The 15,082-nt window shown below is 38.6% G+C and overlaps 1 protein-coding gene across 1 annotated transcript in view; it reads left to right on the top strand.

Annotated features, from left to right (window-relative positions):
• CPM (carboxypeptidase M) overlaps positions 1-15,082 on the top strand; it is a 32,683-nt gene that overhangs the window by 5,617 nt on the left and 11,984 nt on the right. Inside the window, exon 3 of the mRNA XM_029963383.1 lies at positions 13,293-13,390. Coding sequence (XP_029819243.1) covers positions 13,293-13,390 — 98 coding nt within the window. The remainder of the gene's footprint in view (positions 1-13,292; positions 13,391-15,082) is intronic.

Raw genomic sequence — 15,082 nt, forward strand, 5'->3', positions numbered from 1 at the left:
AGCAAAAGGGCATGCTTGGGATTAGGACTCAGGTAGTGCTGGAGGAATCATGTGCCAGGTAATGCAGTTAGTAGAGAACCTAGGGAATTAACCTGTCCATGACATCATTCTGCACAAACATCAATGGAACGTGTCCCCAGGATGTGCCAGGGACCAATTTAAATCTCCTGACTCTTGTGTTACAGCATGATTGATACCTTTAGGGGTTTATGGGTGACTGTTGAACAGGGGAGTGCTAACTTCAGGTTCACTGCCCTCCAGGGAGAATATTTAATAATAGAAGACTAGGTATTGTATTTGTCTCATATATATATATATTAATAGTCTGGGTATGTAGTGGAAAAATTATGTCTACCTGGGAAAAATTAGGAACTTATTTTACTTATTGTGACACAATATGGAAGAAGCCTGGGTTACTACCATCAGTAGTAAAGTGCATTGTAAATTTTATTGAATTTAAATTAAAGACACTTATATTCTGGATGTTTTTACTTTGTTTAAAATACTAGAAAACAAGTTTTATTGCTGGAGAAAACAAAGCTGAAATACGTATCCATAAAATGTTTGTATTCTATTGGAATTATTATCAGGTTAGTTTCAGGGATTCTGACACTCTGCAAAACAGAATGAGAAGGTTATATACATGCCAGTGTAGTTTGAGGTAAGTTTCTCAGCGTTACCTGTGATTAAATGTTTGTACAAACTAAATACTAGTACCAGTGTTTTTTAAAAGAATGAAATCAAATGCTATAGAGAGGATTCTTTTTGTCTGGAAAACAAACAAGTTGTTTAGAGAAAAATTCACAGGGAATGTGATGTCTTTAAAAACAATATTACAGTTATCTTTTTCCGTGGTTATGTGATGTGAGGTATATTTGTGTAGAAGTGTTACCTTCTTTTTGTTCCATTTGATTGCTGCAGATGGCTTTCCTCCTGTCTCCAATCCTTGATAATGTCTACTCTTCCCTTGCTTCCTCATCTCCCACCCCACAAATTTCCTTAGTACTGTGAATTAGGCTCATCATGCAAGCATGGTGTGTATAGATAATATAAGGTTTGAGGCTTTTCGATGCTTATTTTTAGAAACAAGAATGACTGAGACATTTTCCATTCCAAAGGCCTTGTGCAAATCATACTAAAGTCACTTGCCTCCAGTCCAGAGTTTCACGTAAAAATCATTTAAAACTTACCACGGTAGTTAAACTTTTACCCATGCTTGCCTGCTCCTCTTCTGAATTTTTTTTCCTCTAATGTACCACTTGCTCTTTTTGGTATCTTTCCTCACAACCATTTTTGTTAGTCTTTGGCAGTACTTGTGGCATATAAATGTATGTTAACAAGATTCTAGGTAGGTTTACATGTTCGTTTTATTATTGAAAAAGTTTGGCTTCGTGGATGGGCTTGATCTTAACAGCCTTGTAAACTCTATTTGCAGCATATTATGTGAGTCACTGTGATGGGAAGGGGAAAAAAAAAGAGGAGGAGTTCTGGCTCCTTCAGGGTTTGTCTAGTCAAAGCTAAATCATGACTTTAAAACCAAAAAGTATTAGCCTGGATTTTAAAAAGTTTTCAGCTATCAACTGAGCTTTGCTCTAAATCCTGTGTTTAAATAGAACTCACTGTTACTATATTAGCTTCAAATTCTAAGCTTATTTGTCCTAACTGAAGCTAAAAGTTCTTTAAAAGGTAAAATATTGTTTAATATATCATCTGACTGCATCCTCTAGCTCTTTGACTCAAGTAATGTGACACAGGTAGTTTGTGTGCAATCAGTCCTCCAATAGCCAAATACCAGTATTTTGTCTGATGATAACTAGATTAACACTGCTTTCCTGTCAGTATGACAATGCTTTTTACGCAAATAATTTATAAAAAATGTGTGGTTTGGTAAGCATCAGATGTTTAGAAAGTTGATAAGTTAAGATATTATTCTTGCAGGTGCAGTCACTGACTCTGAGCATATTTGTATTCTCTTGCAGTGGAAGCAGAATAATTTGCTTAAGTCTTCTTTATGCTTGCTGTGAATTGGTCAATCATTTTTTTCTCGCCTTCTATGTTCTCTGCTACTTAAATACACTTCTTGCAGAAAATTTTGTGGGAAAGATTTGATTTTGGTTGGTTGGGATTTTTTTAGTTTTGGTTTTTTTTCCTGGGAAATGTGGCATGTCAGACATTTCTGTCCCAGCCTAAATAAATAAATAAAGTCAAACAACTGTGTGAAGGGAACCTATCCGAGCAACATAGATCAAACATTTCTCATACATAAACTGTTATCTAGTAGTGAAATCTTTACGTTGTAACTTCAGAATGGAAAGATCTGATCTATTTAGAAATACTCCACTGTTTGTGTGAGCAGCATTTATTTAAAACCAGTCTTACAAGAAAAAAATCTGTCCTCCTCCTTACTTTCTACCCCTTTCTTTGTTGTTGTCTAGTTGCAGAATATATCTGTTAAGCTTTTCTTCGGAGATATAAAGATCTTAAGCCTGCAGCCATCCTGTTTCCCATCAGCGAGGCTTTACAGCTTTCCATGTTTGTTTAGAAGTAGAGAGAATTGACAACTGGATATTGTAATTCACACCAGTGGAGTTAGCAATGCTCTGGAGTTTGTGTGACAGAATCAGCGATTGCAGCTGGGGGATGCAGTTAGATTCTTGTCTGTTGCCATATCCTTTTCTGGTGTTGAGAAAGTAAGTATGTAAGAGATTCTGTGTTTGGGACATTTGATTGCTTGTTTTTAAACCAGCTAAAAGATAAATCTTAGGATACTAACAGTGATACACAATGGATGTAAATTAATGTTTTCCCCCCCTCACTCCTTGTAGGATTCTGTGTTTTAGAGCACAGTGCATAAATTTTTAGCCATGTAAATGAAGTATGATCGTGATCACAAACTTACTTATAGAAATTAAACTCTTATCCTATGCCTCGGTTTGACCCAGCTGGTGAATGTCTGCATTCTCCTTCTAGCTTGAGGAGAGTGCAGTAACACATCCCTCCTACCTCCCTTCAGAGGATGAGGCTTTCTAGTAGAATAGTGTTTCTAGTAGCTCTCTATTCACTTCCCACAAAAGGAGAAGAGCATCCCTTCTGAATGGCGTTTCTGCCTAGGACCTCTGGCTCTAGATCCTTGGAGCTACCAGTGTTGCTTGTTCTCAGGGCTACCCAATTAATTTACTATGGTATGGCATATTGGGTTCAGCTAGTTCACATATGTACATGGAGACCTACTTATAATACATTAATTAGTTGATAGGCAAGATGTGCCTTCTTACCCTGAAGCGTTTGTTCATTAGGCAATTGTTCTCTGCATGATTTTGCATGAGAGAGATTTTTCTTTGAATGAAATCTGGATGTGCATGTGACTTCTGAACTTTCCAAAAGTTCTGCTTCCTGAACTTTTTATTAATTAGAAGATTAATTTTATGAACTACAGAAGCAAATAATGCATAGGACTGGCTATAGGTCTCTTCGCCTCCCAGCTGAGAGAATACCCTCCCTATAAACTCTTCCACTTCTGGCACAGTCACTCTTATAAGCTATGCACTGGCTCAGATGTGAGAAAGAGGTTAGAGGGTGCTTCTAAGCAGATGATTCTGCAGTTTGAGATCTCGGACTTACTTGTTGTTATGGGAAAGGTCAGACCACGGCAGTTAGAGTTATTTAATTAAATGACTGTAGCTGCTATGTAGCATGCTGAGCTCACAGTGGATTTAGGACAGTTGAATTACATTTCCTCTTTGTCCCTAGTCAATGTTTTCTGCATCAATGGGTCTTGCAGTTACATGGGGCATTTAAACAGAGCTTGAGCACTTATCCTAAAGCTAAAATAAAAGTTTACTATGTTCTCAGTAAGAAATATAGTCCTACTGTATCAGTTTGAAAGTCTAGTCTGGTTCAGTATCCTTTTTTTCCAAAGAACAGCTAGAGAAAATTCTAGGAATAAGGCAGGCACTTCCCTGGTATGCACTTCTAGCAATGTGCAGCGTGGATGTTTCCAACAAAGCATATTTCCTGATTGAGGTACCTAAAATAGGTCAAAGTACAAAACGTACTTTGATACATAACTTCATTATACTGATCTCAAAATCCCAAGAAGAAATAAACACCATGAGAACATGCTTGTTCAAGAGACTAATGGTTGACTTCCTCTGTTTTTAGGTAGTAACACTACCTAAATTTAGTTGTTGCCTCGTGTCTTTGTTACTTTTTCTAAAAGCCAGTCACTAATATTTCTACAGAGACATTTTGCTACCTGTTTTGAGAGAGAAACGGAAAGCAACTGGTCAAGCTAATGTAGTTTGTTAGTTAACTAAGACAGAAATAGATGAATGTGACAGAGACCGGATAATTTTTAAAAAGTCTGTCCTCTGTTTTTTCCCCCTTCCAGCAGGTTGAAAAAAATTAGTGGGGAAGGGGGGAAGCTACTCACTGTCTAAATATATAGGATTCTGCTTGCCAACGTTGAGATGCGCATTGTTTTGAGCTTCCTATTTGTGGGGCGAACAAAAGTCCTTGGTAGATCCCAGATATTATGGGGTAGGCATAGCAAGTCTCTTAATGAGGCACTGCAATGCACTGAAACCCTCAAAGTGCTCTAGTAACTTCTCAACCATATATGAGCAACAACCTGTAGCTGGTTTTCTACTCCCTCTCTTGCCTTTACATGGCTGAAGTAGTTTTGACCTCCTCTGCCTCTGGTGGCAAAAGGGTAGGCCAAAAAACCTCTTGAATTGGGATAAATCGCAATTGAAAACAAACGACCACCCTTCTTGTGCCTGGCTCGTGTTATAAGCAATCACTTTATTCATGATGGTCCAATGGTACAACTGTGAATGGGTAAGATTTATTTGTTTTATGTATACAATAGCTTTCCTGAAAATTACTAGATGCCTACCAGTTTCACAGCTGTCTCAGAAAATAAAGTACACATTTTTAGAACTAGGTTTAAAAACCCTGTGGTAATGGAAACAAGAGCGAAAAGGAAAAATAATCTGTTTGGTTTCTGGGAGTAAATATGAAACCAGTCAGTGTAAACAGGGGGGAAAGCCTGTTCAGACTAATTCTATGTGTCTATTCTGTGTATCTGTGGTGTTCTCATCTTCTTTGTGAGCAATACTGAATAAGGTTAGTATATATTAATTTGAAAACAGTATTCCCTCTGTCTTGTTTTTGTTTGGCTTTTACAAATTTATTTTTATTTCTTCATTTTTGTTCAAATAATCTATAAGGTGCTATTGTAGAGACTGTTCTCTGCATTAACAATTTTTCATAGTTTTGTGTATAAAAATTTCATAATTTTGTGCTCAGCTTGATTATGAAAACTGGAAATGGTACAGTGATGAGTCATATGTACCTAGGACAGAAAGAGTTGCTGTTCTCATAAGATACAAGTCCTGTGAAAGTGTCCAAAGCAGCTATGGATGTCCTAATCAACAAAAGATTTGTAAACTTTTAGGAAGATAAGCAAGCATGTGAACCATGAACTCTTTTGACTCCCTTCCCTTCTCAAGTGCTTTGGATACAAATAAACAGTGTCTGGTGTTTTTTTAAAGAGTCCCTGGTTATTCCAACAGTTCTGCTTATAAGGAGCTGACTCTAAATTGGATTGGCTGGTATAATCTCTGGGAGTAGATAGGGGCTTATTGAACAGTGGGAAATTGTTACTTTTATTTACTTTTTGCCTTGGGAGAAAGAGCTTGGTGTCTGTAATAATACTTCTGGTCTCTTCCCACCTATTCCTTAAGCAGTGGCTGTGGTAGACCCACAGCCTAATGTTACCTTGAGTTCTTTTGGCTTTTTTCTGCTTATCTAAGCACCATGCTGAATATTGCCACATTTGCCTGGTTGACGTATGTGATGGATCTGTATCTTTTTAATCCTTTCAAATACCTTGAAAACTTTCTTATACTTAAAGTGTCCTAGCTCTTCTTGGGATATCAACTTTGTTCATTACTAATGTCAATGCTACTATAGGCCAAATCTTTAGATAATCCATTCTGTCTCAGTGGACCATGATAACATGGTACAGTGAAATTGAGGATAAATGCTCAAAAGAATCTGATGTACTACAGTTGTTCATATAGATGTTTGTCTGATCCCAGGTTCGAGTGTGTAGCTTATATTGAGAAGGCTTTGCTCAAAAGTCTGGCTGGATTAAACTGACAAATAATGTACTGGTACCTCAAATTCTGTTTGAATCTGAAGCAAGCCATGTGTGCTGTTGGGCAGTCCCCTTGCAGAAAACAAGTTCCAAAATGGCTTTAGATTTTCTATCCTGAATCGATGATGACAAATCAGTGTGCCTCAGGGCATGGATGCTGCTGGTACTTGCTTAGCAAAAGGGAATTACTCCTGAAGTCCTCCATTAGCTGTGCTAGCATTTTGCTGGAAGACAGTGTTGCCCTGCTGTTATCAAGGAGAAGCAAACACTTTCTGTTGAAGCTTGGAAGTACAGGAGAATTTAATGTCTCTATTTCCATCTTCTTGCCTATGTGTGTGCACATAGGAAGCAATTGTATGCCTATGTTACATGTTGGCAGTACTGAGCTCTGCAGGGAACACAAGTACAGATCAGAAAAATTAAAAGGCAAATAATGTTTTTTGTTAGCAAGGGAAAAGATTTACTGTGAATGTGATTTAGAAGTTATAAGTGATAAAGCTGAGATTGATTTTTTTTTTTCCCTCTTCCTGCAAGATAAGGAATTTTTGCTGTTTTAATGAACATAGTTTGACTTAATCTCAGAAAATAGATGTCAGATGCAGCTGGGAAGATACTCTGACACAGTTCTGCAGCAAAAAGAAAACTGTAAAATGCCTTAGTATCTTGCATGGTAACAATGAACATAGATTTACACTAGTGTTACAGGTAGCAAGTGACGGTGGAGTATCACAACACACAGCAGAATGTGTTGCCAAATGCAGTTAGGGAAATGTTTTCAATATTAGTATGCATAGTTAAAGTGGATTAAAGAGTGTATGAGAGATTATGTGGGAATTGTGGTATATCTACAGAAGAATTTATCAAGGAGTGACTCTCATGCCATCCCATCTCCCCACGATATTTTTGCATAAGTAGTGCAGATTCTAGTTATTTGCATTGTTTCTCCTGTCAAACCATAATTATGTAGAGGTTGCTTTTGCAGTGGAAGCTGTTGTAAAAATCAGCTGGTGTGTTTTTATTTCACTGCTGTTACTTGGTGTTCTCATCATAGAATCTAGGCTGAAGCTCTTCTATTTATACTGGAATTGAGCAGGATTGACCCAAGCTATGCCTAAGGCATAGCCACCACCCTCTCATCTTCTCATTGAATAGAATCTTGTCTGTCTTATCCCCCCTTCTTATTTGCAGTGCTTTAGTGGTGCACTTTGGGGATCACAAACATTTTAAGAGTTTGTGTGAAGCACAATAGAATGAAGGCCTGATAGTGTGAGTTCTCAGGACTGCTGAAATATCAATAGCCAGTAACAATCTGAAGAATAATGACAAAGCTTTTAAGTTCTTTGAACTTTTTATTTTACATCTTCTTTTCTTAATTCTAAAGTGACCTTCCCTACAACTTAGGGTCCTGTCTTTCTGGATAGTATGCAGACCACCCTGATAATATGCCACTTGGCCTGTAGAGTTTGTTGCCGAATGTGGCATAAATAAGGGTAAAAATTAGTAAGTTTTAAGGAAGAGGATGTGAAATAGAAAGCAAAGGAAATTGTTGTGTCTTGTATGTAATCTCGAAAGTATGTTTTTTTGAGGTTGTTAGTTTGATTAGTTATAATGTCATGTTGTCTTTTTTTCATAATCTAGCTTTATGTACTTTTTGTAGGTAACACAGATGGATGCAAGTAGATTCATATCTGAGGCCTGGACCTAAACTCTAAACCCTCAATTTTCTAGCCACTATCAGAGCAATTTTTGTGTGAGCTATGTTCAGAACTATAGATCTAGAGCCAGAGTAAACTCTTTTTGACACTGTTTCGCACAGCCTTCTCCTGGACAAACTGGCAAGATTCAGGTTGGATAGGTGGCCTGTGAGATAGCTAGGAAACTGGTTAACAGACCAGAGTGATTGGTGGTTTTTACTCAGGCAGGTAGCCTGTCACAAATGGTGACTCACAGGGGTCATAGTGGACCCTACACTGTTTAATATCTTCATAAGTGATCTGGATGATGGAACTGAGCTGTCAACATGCTTGCTGATGACACCAATCTGGGTGGTGAGGTGGACAATTTAGAAGGGTAGAGAGACCTGGATAGGCTGGAAGGGTGGGCTATCAAGAACTTTATGAATATTAACAGTGACAAATGAAAAATCCTGCACCTGGGACAGAATACCAAAACATGCAGTACAGGTGAGATCTGCGTGGCCAGGGAGCAGCCTTGCTGGAAGGGACCTGGGGGCCTGATGAACAAAAAGCTGAACATGAGTCAGCAGTGTGCTCCTGCAGTGATGAAGGTAAATCAGATACTGGGCTGCACTCACAGGGACATTACTAGCTGAGATGGAAATGTGATCATCCCACTCTGCTCAGTGCTTGTGAGGCTACATTTGGAGTACTGTGTCCAACTCTGGCCTCCACAATTCAAAAAAGATGTGGACAGACTGGAGAGGATCCAAAAGAAGACTACAAAGATGATCAAAGGGCTGGAGAATCTGCCCTGTGAGAAAGGATTGAAGGAGGCTCATCTTCCTGGAGAAGAAAATGCTTGGGGGGAACTTCATCATAGGATTCTAGTGTTTCAAGGGTGGTACAAAGAGGATGGAGCCTCTCTCTTCACAAGGAGCCATGTGGAAAAAAACGAGGGGCAGCAGATACAAGTTGCACTGGAAGAGGTTTAATCTCAATATGAGAAAGAAATTTTTAGAGTGAGAACAATCATTCACTGGAACAACTTCCCCAGAGATGAGGTAGAGTCCTTATCACTGGAGGTTTTAAAGATGCAATTGAACAGAGTGCTCGATTGATTTTTATCTAGATTCCCTTTCCCATGTAAGGTTGGACCAGATGATCTTTTGAGGTCCCTTCCAACCTTGGCTGTTCAATAATTCTGAGATTGTTTCTACAAGTAAATTGTTTTGTGATCTTGCATTCTCATGAGTGTCAATCTCTCTTCCCCTCCTCTCTGTCCTGCTCCTTTCAAGGCAGGACTGCCTCAACATGGATCATCATTACTGCAGTTCCTTCCCATGAAGCCAGTGACCAACACATGGCCAACCCAGGAGGACTGTAATGAGATTATTATTTTTTTCTTGGTCAAAGTGGTCCTCCCAGCAAACTTTTGAATCAGTAGCCTAGCCTGACTGGTACTGACAGTGGGTCGGGGGCACTTCAATTCCTACCCATGAATTTCTTTGAAATGACAAGTTTTTCATAAATGAAGCTGTAAAGAACCAAGTGAAGAAAAGTAGAAATAAAACTCAGAACACAATCCGAACTCCAACATCTACACGTTGATTTGGTTTCTTTTTCACTAGATCTGGAGATCAGTTTCACTTCCCCGTTTTAATTACTAGTTTTTGTAGGTCTCTTTAGAATACTGATACTATGCTGTGAACTGTGGCAATGCTAGGAAACATTTTGAAAAGTTAAAAAGACTGCTCATTCTACTAGAAACTGTGTGGTCTGGCCCTGTTCCAAAACAAGTCTTGTTACTTGTCCTGAGACACACAGTTAGAAACATACGTTTGTCTTGATTACTCAAAATATAGTTTACTAATTAGTTGATGTCAGTTCTAGTTTGGCAATTTGGCAGTGAGGAATGGGTTTTTTTAATATGTTCAGTTGATTCAGAGCATGAGAGGAAGCTTAGTTGTTCACCTCAGGTACAAACCCAGAGTTATCTAGGCTTTACTGATTAAAGGAAACCATCCATATGCTGAATCTTTTTATATGTAGTTAATTACTACCATATGGAAAGAAATCTTACATCATTCCTCATAGGTACACTATCCAGTACTGCAGGCTGAGCAGACCTAGGAATTTATTTTAATTGTTAGTGGGAGGTTTAATACCTCTTACAAACTGGAAATGCCAGGAAATAATTGGTATCTCAGTTCATGGGAGTGTTTATCATTTAGATGGCCCTCACACACACTATAAACAGTCTAAATACTAATGCTGGAAAGACCAATTTACATTTAGTCTATACTTAGCTCTTCCTTGTGTTTCCCATGAGGGCAATTTCACAGTGAGAGCAGCAGGAATGAGCACTGCTCATGGCAAGCCATTAGAAGTACTTTTTTAAAATTTGAAAACAGAACAAAATATTATTTGTAAAAAGTCTCAAATGATGGAAACATCTAGAGCATTTTACTTGTACTTGGACTCTTATTGCTTGAGTGTGTACATAGTACTGAATTGGTGCTAGCACTGTTATGGGGAAGTGGCTATAAAATGTCACGCTGTCCTACATTAGTTCACGAGCTACTCCAAGAAGTCTGTAGCAGTGGATGAGGATGTTGTCATTGCTGGTGGCTGGATTTGAAATAGCCTTTGTGATCTGCTTCCTTGCAAATAAAACCAGGGGCTAATCTTAACGTCTGGTTATTGGTGAGATAAGATGCTTCGTGTTCTAGAGACTACAACATTGCTGGGTTGCTGTGATCAATTGGTTATTTTATATATTATGATAATAATTATGTACAGAAAGGTAATATAAATGTAGTAAATATATTGGTTAGTTTAGTGCAGGCTCAGGACATTAAATCATCTCACCTTCTAAGTCACTGCTTTTTGCTTGTGTAGGAAACTGTCAAGGATTTGAGGAAAGTAATGCTTTTAATTGGCACTTGCTCTGAAAAGTCTTTTTACATGTAATTCACTAAACTTGTTGGCTCTGAGATATTTTGAAACCCTGTGTGCTTGATACTCATGCTGATAATGGGCAGTTTCAGACCTGAATGAATTTATAATCTTATTGAAGGCATAGGTTTCCTCTGTAGGAAACCTTGTGTGTTACAATTTAGCTGTAACACAATTTACAGTTTATCTGGGGGAGAACGGGGACCATCAGGTCTCCAATGTAAGTCCTTTGTTACATTAATCTGATAATTTCACTGCTGACTTTTAGATGTTGGATGTGCTCTTGGGCACTGCAGCTCGGTCTGATGAACCCCTCACTAGGGAAGCTGCACGTTTGGGTTCGCAGAAGTCAGCTCTAGGTTTGGAGTGTGGTGAGAAGGCTGCAGTCTCAACTGTAAGCAGGTTTGTTCTACTTGGGGCAGCAGTCCACATGGCAACTGACATGCTGGAACCAAGGAGGGATGTCTGAAATTTCCTTCCAGTAGAGGGAATGGGAGCTGGGAGGAATGGCTTAGAGGGCATATGGACAAAGACTCGTAGGAGCACTCTGGAAGGCCTTCCTTGGTAATTCTTTGCAGGATACAACCATGGAGAGAAGGACACATTGCAGAGATGGAAATTAAATTGAGATTGTTGTCCATGCTTGATTATGACTAACAGTAGCATATGTTTTTCACAACTAGATTGTTTTCAGTTCCAAATATATACTACTGCAGCAAAACTTGTCATGTGTTTTCACAGAATTGCAGAATAGTTGAGGCTGGAGGGGACCTGTAGAGGTTTTGGAGGGGAGAAGGACTAGGGTGGTAGGGATTAGATGTTCTCTTGCTCTCCTTTTTGAAGCAGGATGTGCTTGAAAGATAGTATCTCTGGGTTCTCCACTCTGTAACTTGTCTAAGCTTACAGAAGTCAAGCTTTTGTCTTTTTTTTTTTTTTTTTTTTTTTTTTTTTTTTTTATGTAGCAGTGGCTCTGCATGCAACAAAGCCAAACAACTAGATTCCTTGCCAGATCACTTACCACTAAATTATTTTTAAAAATATAGATTGCTTTCTCACATTGTCCTTTAATGAAAGAGTCAGTAGCAGCATCTCACAGCTTCGTGCATAGCATATGGTTACAAGGGTTGAACACTAATGTCTTCTAGAGTAACCGTAAAATCAGGGGATCCTGTGATCACTCCTTGTTGAATCTGTCAGCTCTCAGTGCTGTCTCCTAAGCTGAGACTGATTCAACCTGTTAAGTAAGAATTTAGTTTGGGAACCACTGTCTTCAGTTTTACCTCTTATAATTGTTTCTGTGCATCTTGCAGTGTTCTTTCAGTCCTCTGCAATTTTTTTCTCCCATTCCTGAAGCCATGACCCTTGTGGTATAACTGCTGTGAGTCACACAGCTGGAAAAGAAAACAAGAGTGCTGTGACATGTGCGTGACCATGGAGGTCGTGGGTTGAGGAATGGGAAATTTATATACTCCAGAGCTTGTTTACTGCAGATTTGATGATCCACAAAGATTTACAAAGTAATGATTTTTATAGTACTGCCTATAGCAGCACCTATGTTCTTCTTTCTTGTAAGTAACAGTGATGGCTGGACTCAGACAGCTCACGGGTCCCAGCTAGCCCTGTGTGAGAGCTGGGGACAGGTAGCATGCATGAAAGCTCTGGGCATTAGCAATCTATAGGCTATGACTGCTATTATCAAAGAACTGGTCCAGTTTCATTGCTGCCATCTACTGCAACTTGAGTTTTCCACCTTAATGAACAGACCAGTGGGAAGCAGAGTTTTGCAGATGAGGTCTGAAATGCCACAGTATTGCTAAAAATAATAACAAAAATTGCCCCCCCCCACTGAGGACTTCCAAAATGTATGTATGTTTGTTTATTTTTTTACTTAAAAGTTCAGCTTCCTGTGCAGCATTAGTGGTCTTAACTAATACTCTTTCTGTAGCTCTTAATTTCTTCCCTGCTGATATATTTGGAATATGTCTCTGATACAGCTCTTCCTGGTACCTCCTGTTTTCTGAGCAGTAATGCATGAATGTGTTTAGCTTTTTTGTGTTATCTTTAGTACAAAAACAGATATTCTTTCTTTGTGATAATGAAGACTGCTATATATACTTCAGAAAAGCCTTATAGTGTAATATTTTGGGGGGAAGAGTGATCTTGTTTGCTAAATTTGATTTGAAAAATGTTTATTACAAAAAAAAAGCCTTCTTTTCTAGTACTGGCTAAATGCTGTAGAAATTGCAGTGTTCACTACATACTTGGTCAGAAGGCAAAGTGTATTTGTTCCTATAGCTAATATGGCATATATTCGTAGAATAAAAGCACTTCACAGTCTGCTTGGATATGTTATATGTAGGACTGACTGGGCACCAATGAAATATGAGAAATTGTATGGTGGCCTTAATGACCAATTCTTTTTATTCTTTTTCTTCTAAGGTTTGTATGATTTTATACTTGTTTAAAAAATGTCTTTTCCCCTTCCCCTCTTAAAGGTAGAGACCTGTGGGTTCTTGTTCTGGGAAGGTTTCCAACCCATCATAAGATTGGCATTCCAGAGTTCAAGTATGTTGCTAATATGCATGGGGATGAGGTACGTTTCCATTTTTGCAATGTCATTTATACCAAATACACTTATCAGGGGTTTAGAGTGAACTTTTCTCTGGCATGTGCTACTTATTATTGAGGTATGTCATAACTCAAAGAGGACATAATATGCGTGTATTTCTTGAGGAATTTTAGGAATAAAGTTCCCTTGTTTTGGTGGAAAGGCTTTAGCAGACCTGACATCATAGTGAAGAGTCCTACAATCCTACACCCAAGACATCTCTTAAGTAGAGAGCTTTGTCTTCTCCAAGTGATAAAACCCAGAGGCTTTAACTTTCCTGTCAGTGAGTCAGATTCAGTAGTTTGCTTGTACATTATTATTGCCTAGGCATGGAATAGGACTGATAGATCTCTTCAAATCCATCGTAAGATTAAATAATAATTACTGTGAAGCATCAAATTATTTATTTTAGGAAGAAAATTTATCTTGGAAACCTTAAGCTAGGAACACCTAAATTCACCTGAGCTAACACAGTGAATACAAAACAAAAAGCAATTCCAAAGCAAATAACTTGCTCTAGGAAGAATGCCCACTTAGTAATGATAAATAAGAGAATGGTGATTATCAGCATTCCTGTTGCAGTACATGAATCTGGATCAGAAAGAATCAAAGCTTCACTCTCCTCTATAGTACTTTCTTGCTTTCTACTTTCCTTATTCTTTAGCTTTACCTGCTTATATTAGTCATGTTCAGGATAAGTTTAAACTACTCAATATGTTTTTATGCAGTCTTCATGTGAGGGTTAAATAATTTAACAGGAGTGTGTGTGTATGTATGTGTATATGTATATATATATATATATACTAGTCTGTGAATTCCCAAAACTAGGAAAAATATGTGTAGTAGGAAGTGCATCCTGTGTAAAGGGCAATGTATTACAAGTTATTACTATTAACAATACTGTGTGGGAGCACTCGCACGCCTACAGGCACTTATGATGTTTTGTGCCAAGAATTTTCCCCAAGTCAGACTAGTTTCACCTTGTTTGACAGTGGCTATGCTAAAAGTGCTGCTGGAAATTTGACTGATTTGGAATTTAACTCTGTGTGGGAAGAAGCTGATTCATGGTTTCAAACGTGTTGCTGGACAGGGTTTGCAGCTCCTGAAACCTGTTTTGTGTCAGCAGGGGAGTATACGGTGCCTAGGAACTGAGGGTCCATATGACAATCTCTGATGAAGGGAATGGCAAACCTATGGCTATAGATCACTTAGCTTTGATGGGAAGGAGGTGGAGAACAAGATATGATGTCATCCAGAACGGCATGACTGTCGTATCCAATGTTGCTGCACTGCAAAAGGCCACATATATTGAAGCCTCCACAGTGAAACACCCGTGCCATTATCACTGCCCAGCTGGATACACACAAAGATCTCTGAACATAGGAACAAGCACCATTTGCGTGTGCATAGGGTTGAGAGTTGCTGCAGATTGGCAACTCAGATCACTGCCTAGGATCTAAGTGTTTTTATTGTCTTCATGAGGAAATGAGGCAAGATTTTGTTTTAAAGTCAGACACAGTGCCAGACAGTCTGAGCAGGGTTGATCCTTGAGATGCCTGGGTACCATATAGTATGTGGCATGCTACATTCTCTCTTGTTCACTAGACCAAGCATGTACCTAGGGAACATTCTGGAAATAGAGCTATTCTTCCTTTCAGGCCCTCATGACAATCTTTG

The sequence above is a fragment of the Manacus vitellinus genome, unplaced genomic scaffold (genome assembly GCF_001715985.3).
Source record: "Manacus vitellinus isolate BGI_N305 unplaced genomic scaffold, ASM171598v3 scaffold_5_pilon, whole genome shotgun sequence".
Taxonomy (NCBI): Eukaryota; Metazoa; Chordata; class Aves; order Passeriformes; family Pipridae; genus Manacus; species Manacus vitellinus.